Source organism: Rhineura floridana, chromosome 5 (assembly GCF_030035675.1).
Source record: "Rhineura floridana isolate rRhiFlo1 chromosome 5, rRhiFlo1.hap2, whole genome shotgun sequence".
Classification (NCBI taxonomy): Eukaryota; Metazoa; Chordata; class Lepidosauria; order Squamata; family Rhineuridae; genus Rhineura; species Rhineura floridana.
The window spans coordinates 51,934,059-51,950,081 of NC_084484.1; the positions used below are offsets into that span (position 1 = coordinate 51,934,059).

The window sequence follows — 16,023 nt, forward strand, 5'->3', positions numbered from 1 at the left end:
CTTGCTTACGCAGTCAAGCCTTGCCCTGCTGTACATTCTTCCACTTTTTTGAAACATTAAATCTGAAATAAGGTAGAAACAATCTATCTTGGCTTTTGGGGGAGGGACCAGGCTAAGGTAAACTGTTAGCTCATATTTCATGGGTCCCTTTTCAAATAGGAACTCAATCTGCCTCCATCAGTTTCTCTGAGATTATGATAATAATGATGCCATTTGCTTCTCTGGCATTATCATAATATCATTTGCAACATGCCTATACATGTTTTCCAAACTGCAGCTTTTGCCTATAGTTAATCACTTAAGCCTTTTCTAGGATGCACACCTTAACATGGTGAGGGAGTATGGGAGTGTCAAAGAAACTGAGAGCAATGCTGTCAGGAGTCTAGACCAAGAGGCTACACTCCTAGCAGGGGCACCCAAGGCGGAATGGTCAAAGTTGAGACACCAGACTAAGATGCATCCAAACTCAGAGGAAGGCAATGGTAAACCACCTCTGAATACCTCTTACCGTGAAAACCCTATGAACAGAGTATCCAAAATGCAACACGAGATAGTGCTGGAAGATGAGACCCTCAGGTCAGGTGGCACTCAGCGAGCTACTGGGGAAGAACAACGGTCAAGTACGAGTAGCACTGTGACTAATGATGCCACTGGGTCAAAGCTGAAAGGCAGCCCAGAGGCTGATGCGCACAGATGCAAAAGGAGAGTCCAGAGTTGTACAACGCACACAATAGGAACATGGAATGTGAGAAGCATGAACCAGGGAAAGTTGGAAATTGTCAAGCAAGAAATGGAACATATCAACATTACAATATGTGGCGTGAGTGAATTAAAATGGATGGGAATAGGACATTTTCAATCAAACAACTACAAAATATTTTATGCAGGAAATGAGAAATTAAGAAATGGGGTTGCTTTAATAATGAGAAGTAATGTAGCAAAAACAATTTGGAGCTATAATGCAAGGTCTGAGCGAGTGATATCAATGAGATTAAATGGGAAACCTAGTAACATAACCATCATGCAAGTCTATGCTCCAACAGCAAACGCAGAAGAGGAAATGAAGAGATTTTATGCAGAAGTACAGGAAGAAATTGATCACACACCAAAACAAGATGTTCTGATAATCATGGGGGACTGGAATGCAAAAGCAGGGAACAGAGAAGAACTAGAAATTGTGGGGAAATGGGGCTTAGAAAATAGAAATGAAGCTGGAGAAAGACTTATTGAATTCTGTGATGCCAATAATTTTTTTCTTGCAAACACATTTTTTGAGCAACCGAAAAGATGACTGTACATGTGGACATCACCAAATGGTCAATATAGGAATCAAATTGATTATATAATTGGTAGCAGAAGATGGTCGGTGTAGCAGAAAGGCCAGGGAAGGAACTGGCAATCCCACCCCATATATATGGTCTGCCTAGTAAACGTCGCAAGACGTCACCCTAAGAGTCGGAAACAACTTGCACTACAAGTGCGGGGAGACCTTTATTTTTTAGCAGAAGATGGAGAAGTTCCATACTTTCTGTGAAAACAAGACCAGGAGCAGACTGCGGTACAGATCATGAACTGGTAATATAGAAAATCAGAGTAAAGCTAAAGAAGACCAACAAAACAATCATAATGCCAAAATACAATTTAACTAACATTCCAGAAGAATATAAAGATCAAATAAGGAACAGACTTGAGGCTTTAAACTTAGAGAACCAGAAGAACTATCAGGGAAGAATGCAAAAAGACAATACCTCTAGTTAAAACGAAAGATCTCAGTAGATGACTGACAAAACTCTTAAAATGGTTAAAGAAAGAAGGAAAGCAAAAGGTGATAGAAACATGGTCAGAACCCTAAATGTAATAATATAGTGACTAGTACGTAGGGACAAAAGAGTAAATAGCTATTGTATAGATATAGAAGAGGACAACAAAAAGGGTAGAATAAGAGCCCTATTCTGAAAGATGAGAGAAATTAAAGGGAAATTTAAACCAAGAGTAGGGAGATTGAATAATCAACAGGGGAACACACTGACTGGCTGAGGTGAAATAAAAGGAAGATGGAAGCAATACACTGAAGAACTCTGTAAAAGAGATGCAAGGATGACAGATTCATTCAGGGAAGAATGATATGACGAACCAGAAATTTTAGAATGTGAGGTGGAAGCTACTTTTAAAACACTTGCAAGAAACAAATCATCAGGAACAGATGGCATACCAACAGACTTGCTACAAGTTACTGACACTGAATCTGTCCAAAAATTGTCAACAAATATGGAAAGCTAAACAATGGCCCACAGAATGGAAGCGTTCAATATATATTCCAATTCCAAAGAAAGGGGTTCCCAGGGAATGCAGTAATTATCAAACTATTGCCTTAATATCCCATGCAAATAAAGTAATGCTCAAGATTCTACAACAAAGGCTCTTACCATATATGGAACAAGCGATGCCATATATTCAAGATGGATTTAGAAAAGGAAGAGGTACCAGTGATCATATCACAAACATATGTTGCATAATGGAATGGACCAAGGAATTTCAGAAGAAAATCACTCTGTGCGTTATAGATTACAGCAAAGCCTTTGATTGTGTAGATCATGACAAACTATGGAATGCCTTAAAAGAAATGGAGGTGCCACAGCATCTGATTGTTCTGATGTGCAACCTACACTCTGGACAAGAGGCTACTGTAAGGACAGGATATGGAGAAACTGAATGGTTCCCCATCAGAAAGGGTGTGAGACAAGGGGGTATTTTATCAACCTATTTGTTTAATCTATACACAGAATGTAGCATAAGGAAAGCGGGATTGCATCAAGATGAAGGAGGTGTGAAAACTGGAGGGAGAAATACAAATTTAAGATATGAAGACAATACCATACTATTAGCAGAAACCAGTAATGATTTGAAACGAATGCTGATGAAAGTTAAAGAGGAAAGCACAAAAGCAGGACTACAGCTGAATGTCAAGAAGACTAAAGTAATGACAACAGAAGACTTATGTAACTTTAAAGCTGACAATGAGGACATTGAATTTGTCAAGGATTGTCAATACCTTGGCACAGTCATTAACCAAAATGGAGACAATAGTCAAGAAATAAGAAGGCTAGGACTGAAGAGGGCAGTTATAAGAGAACTAGAAAAGGTCCTCAAATGCAAAGATGTATCACTGAACACTAAAGTCAGGATCATTCAGACCACTGTATTCCCAATCTCTATGTATGGCAGTGAAAAAACATTTGAAATGTGGTGTTGGAGGAGAGCTTTGTGGATACCATGGACTGCCAAAAAGACAAATAATTGGGGGTAAGAACAAATTAAACCAGAACTATCATTAGAAGCTAAAATGATGAAACTGAGGTTATCATACTTTGGACACATAATGAGAAGACATGATTCACTAGAAAAGACAATAATGCTGGGAAAAACAGAAGGGAGTAGAAAAAGATCTGAACAGGGTGGTTCATGGCAGATGCTATTGGAGGTCACTGATTCATAGGGTCGCCATAAGTCGTAATCGACTTGAAGGCACATAACAACAACAACAACCACTTACGCCTATAAAAATGTGGAATCCCACAAGGTTGCTTCCTCAGACACCTCTGAGAGGGAACTGCATGCTACTGTATTTGTTGTTCTTGGCAAACCTTTTTATTTCATTCACTGATCGCTGAACACTTTCTGTAAAGAGGTGGAGAAATAAAGAGAGAGAAAGTGTGTGATCCAGTAGACAGAAAGCTTTAATCTGGGGAGTCCTATCTGCTGATTGAAGATCCTTTTGCGTAGATAATGATGCCCTGCATGGGTATCACATTATACTGAAGAGATGCTGTACATGCACACATATTTTACCAGTTGTACAGAAGATGGCAACACTTAGCCAACTTTTTTTGAAAGCTGTAATCTTCACAGCATGAGAAGCAAAGGCCACATAGATGAGGAGAGAGCTTAGTACACTTTGATTACCTCAAGTAAACAAACAAATAGAACCTGATTGCTAATTAATGTCACATCAATGTCCACTGAGGATACTTTCAGTCTTACCTATTTTGAGTAATTCCTTGGAATTCTTTGTAATAGTTTTTGTAACAGCAACTTCTGTTGTATTGTTTTAGCTTTATGAAGTGCTGAAATATAAGTAGGAACTGCAACTTTTTGGCAAAATTAGCATTTACATACTACCTAAGTGTTGTAATTTACTTGGGTGCAATCTATTTTGGGCAGGTCTCTGAGTAACAGAATGGATTGCGCATATTATAACTTTATATGGGAATAGTGGCAAGGAAGGGGCTTGCATGAGCAACAAGAGAGCCGTTTACGAGATAGGTTATTACCGTGATCTCATGGAAAGTCTTCGTGCACTGGTATCATGTATTAAAGAATACAGAGACTAGCACTGTAATTAAAACTTTCCATACAACCCAGATGAGACAGGTGGTGAGAGGCTTTCAAATGTCACAGGTACCATATGGAGTCATTGCCATACATAAGTATGATAGTTGCAGCATTTGAATCAGATCTCGGTTAAGAAAATCAAAAGCATAGCACATGGGTGAGAAATATTTGGAGTTTTCATGAAGCGCCAGAGATCTAGAACTGGACTTGCCAGCAAATAGGCTACAACACTTTACCTCTTTTGCCACCAATGTAGCATGTCTGCTGAAGGCTTTGCAGGCAGAAGTAGGTTGCTAAGAGGCATTGTTTGCCACCTACCTTCAGCACCTGCTGCGGAGGAGACTAGACCCAGGCAGCTAATCTAGTTCTATCTGAGCCTATAAAGCCTCAGCTTTATTATTTATTTATTACATTTATACCCTGCCTTTCTTTTCATGGTAGAAACCCAAGGTGGCTTTGTGAGTTCTGCTTCACAATCTGAGCATGTTGTCTCCTGTTGAGAAGATTCTGCCAGCCTGAGTGTCTGCTCTCCACCCTTTCCTACAGCCTGTCTCTGTAATCTGATCTTTTTCCTGCTTTGGACTACAGTATGTACCTCTCTTAGTCTGCACATTAACTGCCATCTCTGGAATCCAATATTTTGACTGCCTTAAACTATACTGCTGGCTTCATGCCTCCTTCTCCACCCCACCTGACCTTGGAGCTCTTATCCTCTTCTCTCTTAGAACTCCAACACCTCCAGAATAAGGGTCAAAGGAGATCCACCATGCCTCTAAACTAGGAGTGGCTAAACTGGCCCTCCAGATGTTGCTGGACTCCAACGTCCATCATCCCTGACCATTGGCAATGATGGCTGGGACTGGTGGGAGTTGGAATTCAACCACATCTAGAAGCCCACATGTTCCCCATCCCTCTGAATCCAGCACCAATCTAATATTTGGCCCATAGGCTTGGACCTCTCAGTGCTCTCCTACCAGTAGCAATTTATGGTTTTGTTGTTATATGCCTTCAAGTCAATTATGATTTATTGCGACCCTATGAATCAGTGACCTCCAATGGCATCTGTTATAAACCACCCTGTTCAGATCTTGCAAGTTCAGGACTGTGGCTTCTTTTATAGAATCAATCCATCTTTTGCTTGGCCTTCGTCTTTTTCTACTTCCTTCTGTTTTTTCCAGCATTATTGTCTTTTCTAGTGAATCATGTCTTCTCATTATGTGTCCAAAGTATGATAACCTCAGTTTCATCATTACCTGATTGCAATTATTTCTAAATTATGGAATATGGGACCTGCTTCCAGACAGACTACTATTAGTACATAGTTCTCTTCCAATACATTCAGAATTGTTACTTGATGATTTTACCTTTTCTCTTTCCTCACCATCATAATTGTCAGGAAAGTGGGGCTTATTCTGGTTTTCTTCATTGATTTCTCTCTCCTCCAAATAAAACTGCCATTTTGCTTCAAAGTAAAACCAGTGCTCCTGATATTCTGAATGCAAAATAAATTAATTATGGTACATTTAATCTTGACAAGGTTCTTTCGATGCAGTAGCATGAATGACAAAATCCAATTTACAGAGCTTTCAAGAACAAAATTAAACAAAACACGTCCAACTACTTAGCCTCTCACCAATACTATTTAGCTTATCTTAACAATGTAGAGAGGATTAGCCGGCGAGGGACGGAGATTTTAATTTTATATTGGATATAAAATTTTAGATTGTAAAAACAAAGAATTAGGACCACTTGACACACATTTTAGAAAACCAGAACACAAATCATAATGTCTGCTGATCCTATACTCAAGTTTGCTATTGCACATAGGAAGGTATCCATCTAGTTCAGTATTGTCTACACTGACTGGCAGTGGCTCTCCAGGGTTTTAGGCAGAAATCTTGCCCAGTTCTACCTGGAGATGCTGGGGACTGAACCTGGGAACTTCTGCATCCAAGACAAATGCTGTCCCACCGAGCTACTGCTTGTCCTACAGACAAATCCTATCTGAAGAACACACTGTGTAGCAGCAACACACATCAAAGTTTCTTGCAACTTCATGTATGAAAGTGAAAGAGATTAATTGACTTGACCTAAAATCAGGAAGTCAAATTATATCTCCAAACTCTTGAACATCTGACAGAAGCAGATAAATGTAAGCCACAGTCCTATGTGCATTTACCTGGGACTGGGAGAATGCCTCACTGAACTCAGTGGGAATCAGGCCCTCAAATATTGAGCATCTGTACCACTTGGGGAGGGGGGAGCAAAGGCTCATTATTATTTTTTGTAAGCTCTGGGTCCCCACCAATGGAAAACAGCTGATAGCCTTGCATAATTCTTGACCATCCCTGTGTTGTTATCACCACATTTTCTATTGTATCCTGGAATTTGCCAAACGATAGGATTCTACAATTGTGCCACAGGGTCCCCCTAGCAATCTCTGATAAAATCTTTATTGTTTAAATCAGGGAATTCAAATTAGGAGCTAAGATAAGTCAAGCACCTGCAGCTGTAATAAACAGCATTCAGGTATTTTCACTGGTTTGGCATTGACAACTTCTCCGTTCTGTCTTTAATCAGTTTTCCAAGTACTCATAATAAGCTAAAAACTAAGCTATATAAGTTAAACTAAACATCTCAACTATAAATTATTAGTGCACTTGTATATTTAGTAATGTTTCAAGATAAACATAAAAACTGTTGTAATTTTGTTACTGCTTTATTATTCATTTTGAGATAGGAAAATTCTATTCTCATTTTCTTTTTAGTGAAAAAGTGTATTGGCCATATTGTGCTTCCAATAAGCCTTTTAAGTAGAGATCTTTCCAGGCATGTATTGGAATTGTTTTTAAGATGTTTTTATTGTTTTACTGCTTGTTGTCATCCATGGTGGGTTCCTTTGGGAGGACGGATGAGATATAAATTTTATAAATAAATATAAATACTTGACCCAGGAAGTGAAAGAATCAATAAGAAATCTCCTTGTAAATTAGCATTTAAGAAACACAATTAATATCTTCACAATAAGAAACAGAAACCATTGACTGCATCTAAATAGTGTCATATTCCAGGATGTTTGAGAAAACCAGCATCGGAAAAGAGAAATTGAAAACCACATAAACTAGGGTTGCCAGGTCCATGGCCTGAGACTGATCCTGTATCTTTAGGAGAAGAGAAGGTCAGCCAAGTGCAGGTGTTCTTGCAACTTTGTAATGGGAAAAACCACAAGGTGGAATTCTCCCTCCCCCCCTCCACAACTTTTAAAGATACAGAAGACCTCTTGGAGGCCGGGCCTGGCAGAGAGAGAAAAGTTTAGCTAAAAGTGAAAGAACTTCTGAGAAATGAAATAGTGCCTTTAAGATGAATGGTGCTTGTCAATATTCACCCACATTACTACCCAAATATGTTTGTTTTAATTACATTTAAAGCTTTATTCCTACACCAAGGATTCCTAGAACGGGGGCAGGTAGTAGTCAGTCCCTCTCTCTCTCGGCTCATGATACAACTATCCAAGTGCCAGAGTGAAATAGACAACACCTTAAATGACAGCTACTAGTGCATAAACACTTTAGTCACTTACCTGCCATGTGCCGAATAGTCTTTTTGCAGTATTCTTCAGCCATTGGGACAACCTTCATCATTTCTCTTCCCCACTGTACCAGTGGCTTTCCTTGTATTGCATATGAAACAAACAGAGCTGTGCACAGTGATCCTAAAAACCCTGAAAGGACCATATAAAGGTAATGATGACTATGGTGTGGGGAAAGGGGGTTGTAACCCACCAAATAGTACAAAATAGGAGAAAATAGTCTTCAGGTACGTAAGAAAATAAGTTTGAGGAGCTTAAAGAAATATAGCATGTGCACATTTCAAGATATGCCCTTCTTCAAGAATATTTTTATAGCAATAGAACAAGTACTAAACTTCAGACAGCATTAAATGCTACTGGTTTATATAACTAACAGCACAGTCCAACCATGCCTCCTCGGAAGCCCTATTGAATTCTATGGGGCTTATTTTTAGGTAACTGGAGTTAGGATTGTAACCTTAATCACTATTTTCTCTCCCCTTAAATACCTTTCTGATGTCCCAAGGACTGTTACATTTTACATTAAGACTATTTTAAATTATTATTTATTACAATTATTAGTCACTTTATAAAAAACAAGTGACTAACATGATAAAACAGAAACAGATAAAAACACTTACAAGCCAGAAAATGTAAAAACAATGTACAATATAAAATTCCTAAAATGCTCATCCAACAACACACTAAGAAGGACTAGGGCTGTGTCCACACTAGGTTGTTAATGCATACAGAGGTTAATTAAAGTGACAATCCTAACTATGATTAATTTATTGGATCCAGTTAATTTATAGGTTTAAGGCACTGGCAAGCATTACAGATCCTTCACATAACGTGCCAAACAAGCTTAAACACTTTTAGTCACATATTTTGTAACTTTTTTGCCATGCTAAAAGCTAACAAACAAACAAAAAATGTGTGAGGCATTGTCACTTAAAATGATGAGACTAGGTTGGGGCACACTGGCATAATGAAATATGAATATATATGACATTTCAGTGAATACATATGACGTAATACTTGTGCCGCTACTTAGGAGACAGACATTTGATATGTGATGATTGTTGGCTGAGGTTAACATTCCAGGGTGATGACTTCTTTTATATATGTATGTGCTTTTGATCTTAGTGATTAGAGGTTCATAACAACTGTTTTATGGCCCATAGAAACTCTGAAAAATCAAAATAATAAAAACCACTGAAAATTAAAATGAAACAGAATTAATTAATTGTTGAATGTCATTCAGATACGTTTTGTAGGAACAGCACTTAGACTGATTAGAATTTTAACATTTTCTTGTTTTACTGATTAACCAATGCTTTTGCATGGTGTCACTTCAATTCGTTTTGTGTCAGATCTGGGCTGTAGCCTAACCTGAGACCACTGCACTCAGGATTTCACTGTGTCTGGTTACTTCTACTGACCTAGGGTAATTTTGAATTTCTGTTTTTTGGCATTTTACATTGGTTGTTCCCAAACTGGTCTTTAGCTGTGCTGGCAACAGGTGAAGTGGTAGAACAGATTGCAGGCCATTGCTGCTCCAATGACTAGTCTAGTGGCTGGAGAAAGGGTCATACAAGAGCGAAAGTGGATGGATGGAACGAAATGCACTCCCTCCTGCCCCGGACCAGTTAGAAGTTGGGGACACAACCAAGTTGAGGCCCTTCCTCACTGTCTGTGGTTCTCTAACCTGCTTTTTCCTGTTGCAGCCATCCAGTGGCGTCACTAGGGTTGGTGTCACCTGGTGCGGTAACTCATGGTGTCACCCCCATGGACCTCCTCCCTTATCAGACCATTCAGAATCCTTAGTAATGTTTTTTGTACTAATGTTACTCGTAAATCGTAATTCCCATATATCACTGAATGTAATGGCAATAGTAGTGACATAAACAACTAGCAAAATTAAAATTACACCTTTAAATTACAATATCATACGCACAGCTCAAATTCTTGCTCGTATTACTAATGGGAGTTAATTATCTTGCATATGCCCATAGTAAATTTTCAGATACTTTCAGACCCTCAGCAATTTTCAAATGATCTATGTAGAAGAAAAGTTTGGGAACCCCTGGAATAAGACACCTGCTTATATCCCTATGCTGCTCTCTCCCCTCATTTAGGTGCCTGGGATGCATGCGTGTGGACACACCTCCTTACAATTATAGAAAGTGATTCTTAATAATAAGTCTCCAGACACAAAGTTTCATAGCTATTTATCAGTTGTTTAGTAGAAAATTCAGAGCTGCAGGGCCCCTTCATGATAGTTACAGCCACATACACCCTTTTTTGCTCCTGGATTAAGAATGAGATCTTCGTTAATGCATTCTCTCACAACAACAAACATCTCTAGGAGTCAATCAGCATGAAAGTGGAGAGCGTTAGCAACTGAGAAGCGTCTTCTCAGTGGCTGACTCGCCTCCTTTCACTCTGATTGGCTCCAATCTGCAGAAAAGGCAAGGAAGCATATTAGAAGACTCTTCTCAGTGACTAACACACTCCCTTTTCATCCTGACTGCAGGATGCTTGGAGACATAGGGATCCTGCTCCCAAAAAAGCAGAGGGACTAAGATCCCCTGGGCGACTACCCTCCTGGTGCTTATGGACATGACCGTAATATATTTTGTGACGTGCAAGTTCGATATTATTTATTAAGTGTGTTTAGGATTACACTGATGGCATTCCCAAATATGTACTTTCACACAGACTTTGGTTTTCCATAACACAATGTTTGTCCAAGCCTCCACACTTGGGGGGGGCACTACTTGCACACCCCTTCCATAAGCACATCAAAGTTGGATACACACCTGAACCAAGACCCAGACAAAAGGGCACTCAAAACAAAAAGGTAATTACAGTGGCTGAGTAGATCTTGTACAGTGGTTATACTGACTGGGCAGCCACTGTCCTTCACATTTTACAAAATACTTTTTCCTATACAAAGATTAAATTTCTGTGTATGAAAAAGTAATATATGAAGTGGTCTCAATAGTGAGAAAAGTAAACAAGTGAATGGTGATCCAAATGTTTTTCATTCACACGTTATGAAGCTAGCTGCCAGATGATGTATCACCTTCCCTACGCATGCAGCGTAGACTGAAAAAACAGCACCCAAGCCACCATTCAATACGTGCACATGTTCTATCCAACATGTATCTACAGGTCTCAAAAAGTAATGTGTGACAAAGTCCTCAAACACCTTATAACATGCCTCAAACATGGTCTCTTGTTCTACCAGCATGCCTTCACACCATCGCTTTGCCAAAACATAAGGATAGGTAAATTGCTTTTAGGGAGGTTCACAATTATGATTTCCTATTTATTTAATCTAAAAATAGTTAAAATACATAAAAACAGCCAGGGGAAGATATTGGAGAAATATAAAATAAATACAAATAAAAAAGGGGGGGAGGTGAAGAGACCTTAAATGTGCTACTCACCATCTCTCAGCCTATCCTCCCCTCAGGATGAAAACAAAGGAGAACCATGACAACCCCCAGGAAGAAGGGCACACTTAAAATGTAGAGGAAAAAATCATCTACAACCATAGTGTGAAATCAAATACTTATTTGGGACACAGTATGAAGAAATATTTATATGAACATGACTATCAAATATGTTTATGAATTACACAATCTGTAAATATATTTATAGTGCAATCCGATGTTTGTTTACTCAAAAGCAAGTCCCAATGTATTCAATGGGGCTTACTCAAACTGGGAAGTATGCAGAGAACTACAGCCTCAAGTGATAAGGAACTTGTTCTTCTAACTTGTTCTTTTAAGTTGAGACCTTATCCAAGTCTGAATCTGTGTTGGAATTGCTTTTTAATATGTTTTTAAGCCTTTTCTTTTTTTTTTTTAAATGTTTTTTTAAAGCTTTTAAAAATATTTTCAAAGATGTTTTAATATATTTTAAAGTCTGTTTTTATGATGTTTTAAAGTGCTTTTAGTGCTTTTGTTTGCTGCCCTGGGCTCCTACTGGGAGGAAGGGCAGGATATAAATCAAATAATAAATAAATAAACTTCATTCACCCAACCCAAAATTCAGAATCATGCCTCTTTAGGCTGTTTTCCAACTGTTTATTCTTGCTTTATGGTTATTGGATTTTAAATGGCTTTATTTCTTGTTGTGAGCTGCCTTGGTTTCCAACCCTACCTCACAGGATTGTTGGAAAGATTACACACACACACTGCAGATGTATAAATACATACAGCCCATATAATAGTTTATTGTCAAACCAGTTGGTCATTGCAGAAAAATCAGTATTAGTTTTTAAAAAATCAGTATTCGTTTCCTACAGAATAAAAACTGTAATACCTAAGTAAGCCCTGCCTACTTGCTTTAAAATAGGACTGGAGGAGGGGGGGACAGAAAGACAACACAAACACAATTCTTTTTTACATTCACTCCAAAGTTCCATTGATTTTCAGCACATTCATAAACATGTCTACTCAAAAGTAAATCCTATTGAATTCAATGGGATTTACTCTGGACATATGGGATTAGCAATGCTTTTACCCCCACAAAAGCAAGTATTGGGAAGGTTTTCAAAACACTGCCCAGGATCTGACTCCGATACACAAGAGGGGAAAAAACTGAAATGTATATACTTACCCAATTTATGAGATTTTCAGATAAACAGGGGGGGGGAACCACCATTTTCTGGCCTTGCAATAAGGTTTACTAGACACTGCCACAGGTCAAACAAACACTTCACTGATTGGCTGCAATCCTGAATAGGCGGGGTTAAAGCTACGAAGTGCTATACAGTAGTTTAAAAAAAGATTTAACGGGGGCGGCTGACGTTTTTATGTATATCTCGAGAACCGGACCACCTAGAAACTTAATTTTTTTAAAATTAAAGCTGAGAATCACCCCCCTCTGATGGTGTCACCTGGTGTGGTCCACACACCCCGCACCCCCCTAGTGATGCCACTGGGGGGCGGCTGACGTTTTTATGAATATCTCGAGAACCGGACCACCTAGAAACTTAATATTTTTTTTAAATTAAAGCTGAGAGTCACCCCCCTCTGATGGTGTCACCTGGTGCGGTCTGCACCCCCCACACCCCCCTAGTGATGCCACTGCAGCCATCCCGCTAGTATTGCTCTTTTTGCTTTTGCTGCTCCTCTTTTTTCCCCTTGGGCTCTCCCCCCCCATTTCTATCCTCATACTTCAATAACTACAGTGGAAAAAAGCATGCTTCAGTGTAGAACTTGAATCTGATCTGCCCTGGGACTTGCTGGTGAAGGGCAGGTAATGCATTTAACAACATCATCATCAACAACAATAGCAATGTTGTTGCAGTTGTGATCTGGTACGCCACAGAATTCTGGCAAGAAAGGTCCTTTAGGCACTTAAGAAACAGGCTAAGCTCCAGCTGCGATTGTGCTGAACTAAAAGCAGTCTTAGGCTGCTAAAGGGCTGTGCATGCTTATTTAGAAGTTAGCCCCATTGAAACAAGAGGAACCGCTATGCTCTCTCTCTCTTTCTCTCTCTCTCTGTATTTTTCTTTTTTCATATTACAACACTATATTACATTGCCTCAGCCCTCATGCTTCCCCAGATTATTTTACCTCAGCTGGTCTTAAAAACCCAGATCGGGGGGGACGGGACTATTACAAATGGCTTGGGCCATTTGCAGGGGAAAACAGATGGGTGAAGCAGGGTTAAACGCACACAAACACACACCAATCCCCCCCATAAGTGTTTCTACACCTCTGTGTTTTGTCTTATGATGAGAACACAAGATGAGTGTAGGTCTAACTTTACAGTTAAGTTTACTGAATTTATGTATTGCTTCCCACCACCAAGGAACTCTCAAAGCAACTTACAAAAGATAAAATGCAATCTATAACAGACACATTTCATTTAAAACAATGCAACATACTAAACATGTTAATCTACAATAATAACTTAAAAACAGAGATATCCTCCCTCGCCCAACAGAAAAATGAAATAGAAATAGCCATTAAAAGTAGTCCATTATTGTTGTCCAAATGCCCGAGAAAATAAATGCAACTTCTCCTGGCGCTGAAAAGATGACAATGTTAGCACCAGGCAAGCCTCCCATGGGATAGTTTTCTGTAAGCATGGAGCTGCCACAGAAAAGGCCATCCTCTGAATATCTCTTGGAGGGGGCACACAGAGAAAATCTCGAATGCCAATCTTAGAGGCCAAGTACCTTGCCTATGTCCTTAAGTCATTCTAACTGAAACTCATCCAATAAAACTGTACCAGATAGTGCTCTGTACACCTCTTGAGACTGATCTGCTACAACAAAATTAAGGTCCTAGCACATGCAAGTGATTTTATCCTCAGAGTGCATTGATAACAAGTCACAGTAGGCCACTGAGGATTCTACACCTTCATCTGGGCCAACATGTAAAAGACTCGAACCACCTGGAAAAGCACTACTGAATGACACATAGAGGATACAATGGAGGTAGCAAAATATAATTTCTTTGCTGCCTTCATTGCCACTGAGTAATGAGCATGTAATAGCATTTGATTGGATTTTCTGGTGTCTTCCTCCTTTTGTATGCTTGCCATCTCTCCTGGGGTATACCATGGATTCTACAAGTGGAAGAGGGCACTCAGGAGAGATCAGAAGAGGCTATTTCTGCATTCCACAGAGCTTTCTTGGGGGAACTATCCCCACCCCCAAAAATGTTAGATTCACCATCCTCTGGGGGTGGACCACATTAAAAGATTCAACACCTCTGTGGAGGAAGGAAAAAGCTTCTGACCATCTAAATCTCAATAGGATGGGGATCTGACCATGACAAAGTAATAACGGTTAAGATGCCCCACCTATTACAGGAATAATTCACATTATCACATTAGTCTTTAAATTGCATAGACATCAGAGCAAATTCCAGGTGTTCTACATCATAGGACCTGAACTTGCTGTTCATTTGCTGAATACAAAGCTTTGTATGTTATAAGCAAAACAGGTTGATTTCCATGCACATTACCTGTAGGATGATTATGAGTCATTCGTCCAACTTCAATGCTCACTTCAATGAGAGTTTCCAGCCTCTCAGGCTTCCAGTATTTCATCCCTAAGCACATGGCTTTTGTTGCTGCTCCAAATCCTGAACCTATCATCAACAAAAAAGGCAAACAAGCTCTGCATAATAATGTGAATTATGTTTGACCATAATGGATGATGGTAGTGAATTTTTAAATAGCATGGGAGGAAACATTTGATGAGTCAATTCTCTTTGAGCCATAAAGCTATACAGTTAGGACTGGAATTGTGAACCTGTTGCCCTGCCAGAAGTTGTACTACAACTTCCACCATCCCTGGCCATTAGATATGCTAGTTGGGGATTATAGGAGTTGCTCCAAGAGGTCTCCTGTATCTTTAAAAGTTGTGCAGGGGGAAGGGAGAATTCCACCTTGTGGTTTTTCCCATTACAATGTTGCAAGAACACCTGCACTTACTTGGCTGACTTTCTCTTCTCCTAAAGATACAGGATCAGTCTCAGGCCCTGAACCTGGCAACCCTACTGGTCACCTAGTAGAAGCATGCATAGTAGAAGCTCCTAGGTGAGAGCTCTCTCTCCCAGGTACCTACTATTATTGCTTACATGACCAAAGGGAGGAAAAGCAATCAGGCCCCTTAGTTTTGCCTAGATCCAGCTCCACGACCAGCTGAACTGCCACCTGTCATGCAGATGTGAAGGACTTTGGAGAACTGAAAGCTGCAAAGACAATCTACAGTACAACATTCAAATTCCAGTAGCAGTAGGCTCAACACCAATGGTTTGGGAAATCATGAAGGGCTGGGGATGGGACTTCTGTATGTTCTTCATTTGTTGGGGAAGCAATGCATGGGAATTTTAATCAGCTGCTACTAAGAAAAACTATTTTATTATTATTCATTTAGTTGAAGTGAATTTTATGCCAATACTGTCCTTTTACAAGCCAGCTTGGGTATGTTAAAATTCAGAGACATGGGAATATAACTTCAGACAATAAACAAATAAAAGGCACCAGAAACACCAATTAACAAATCAAACAACAATGATAAAAGCATC

At 39.4% G+C, this 16,023-nt stretch overlaps 1 protein-coding gene across 1 annotated transcript in view; it reads right to left on the reverse strand.

Annotated features, from left to right (window-relative positions):
• Positions 1–16,023, reverse strand: part of ADPRHL1 (ADP-ribosylhydrolase like 1) — a 37,751-nt gene that overhangs the window by 3,743 nt on the left and 17,985 nt on the right. The window contains exons 3-5 of the mRNA XM_061626696.1: positions 14,956–15,081; positions 7,973–8,113; positions 5,757–5,884 (exon numbers count right to left, since the gene is read on the reverse strand). Coding sequence (XP_061482680.1) covers positions 5,757–5,884; positions 7,973–8,113; positions 14,956–15,081 — 395 coding nt within the window. The remainder of the gene's footprint in view (positions 1–5,756; positions 5,885–7,972; positions 8,114–14,955; positions 15,082–16,023) is intronic.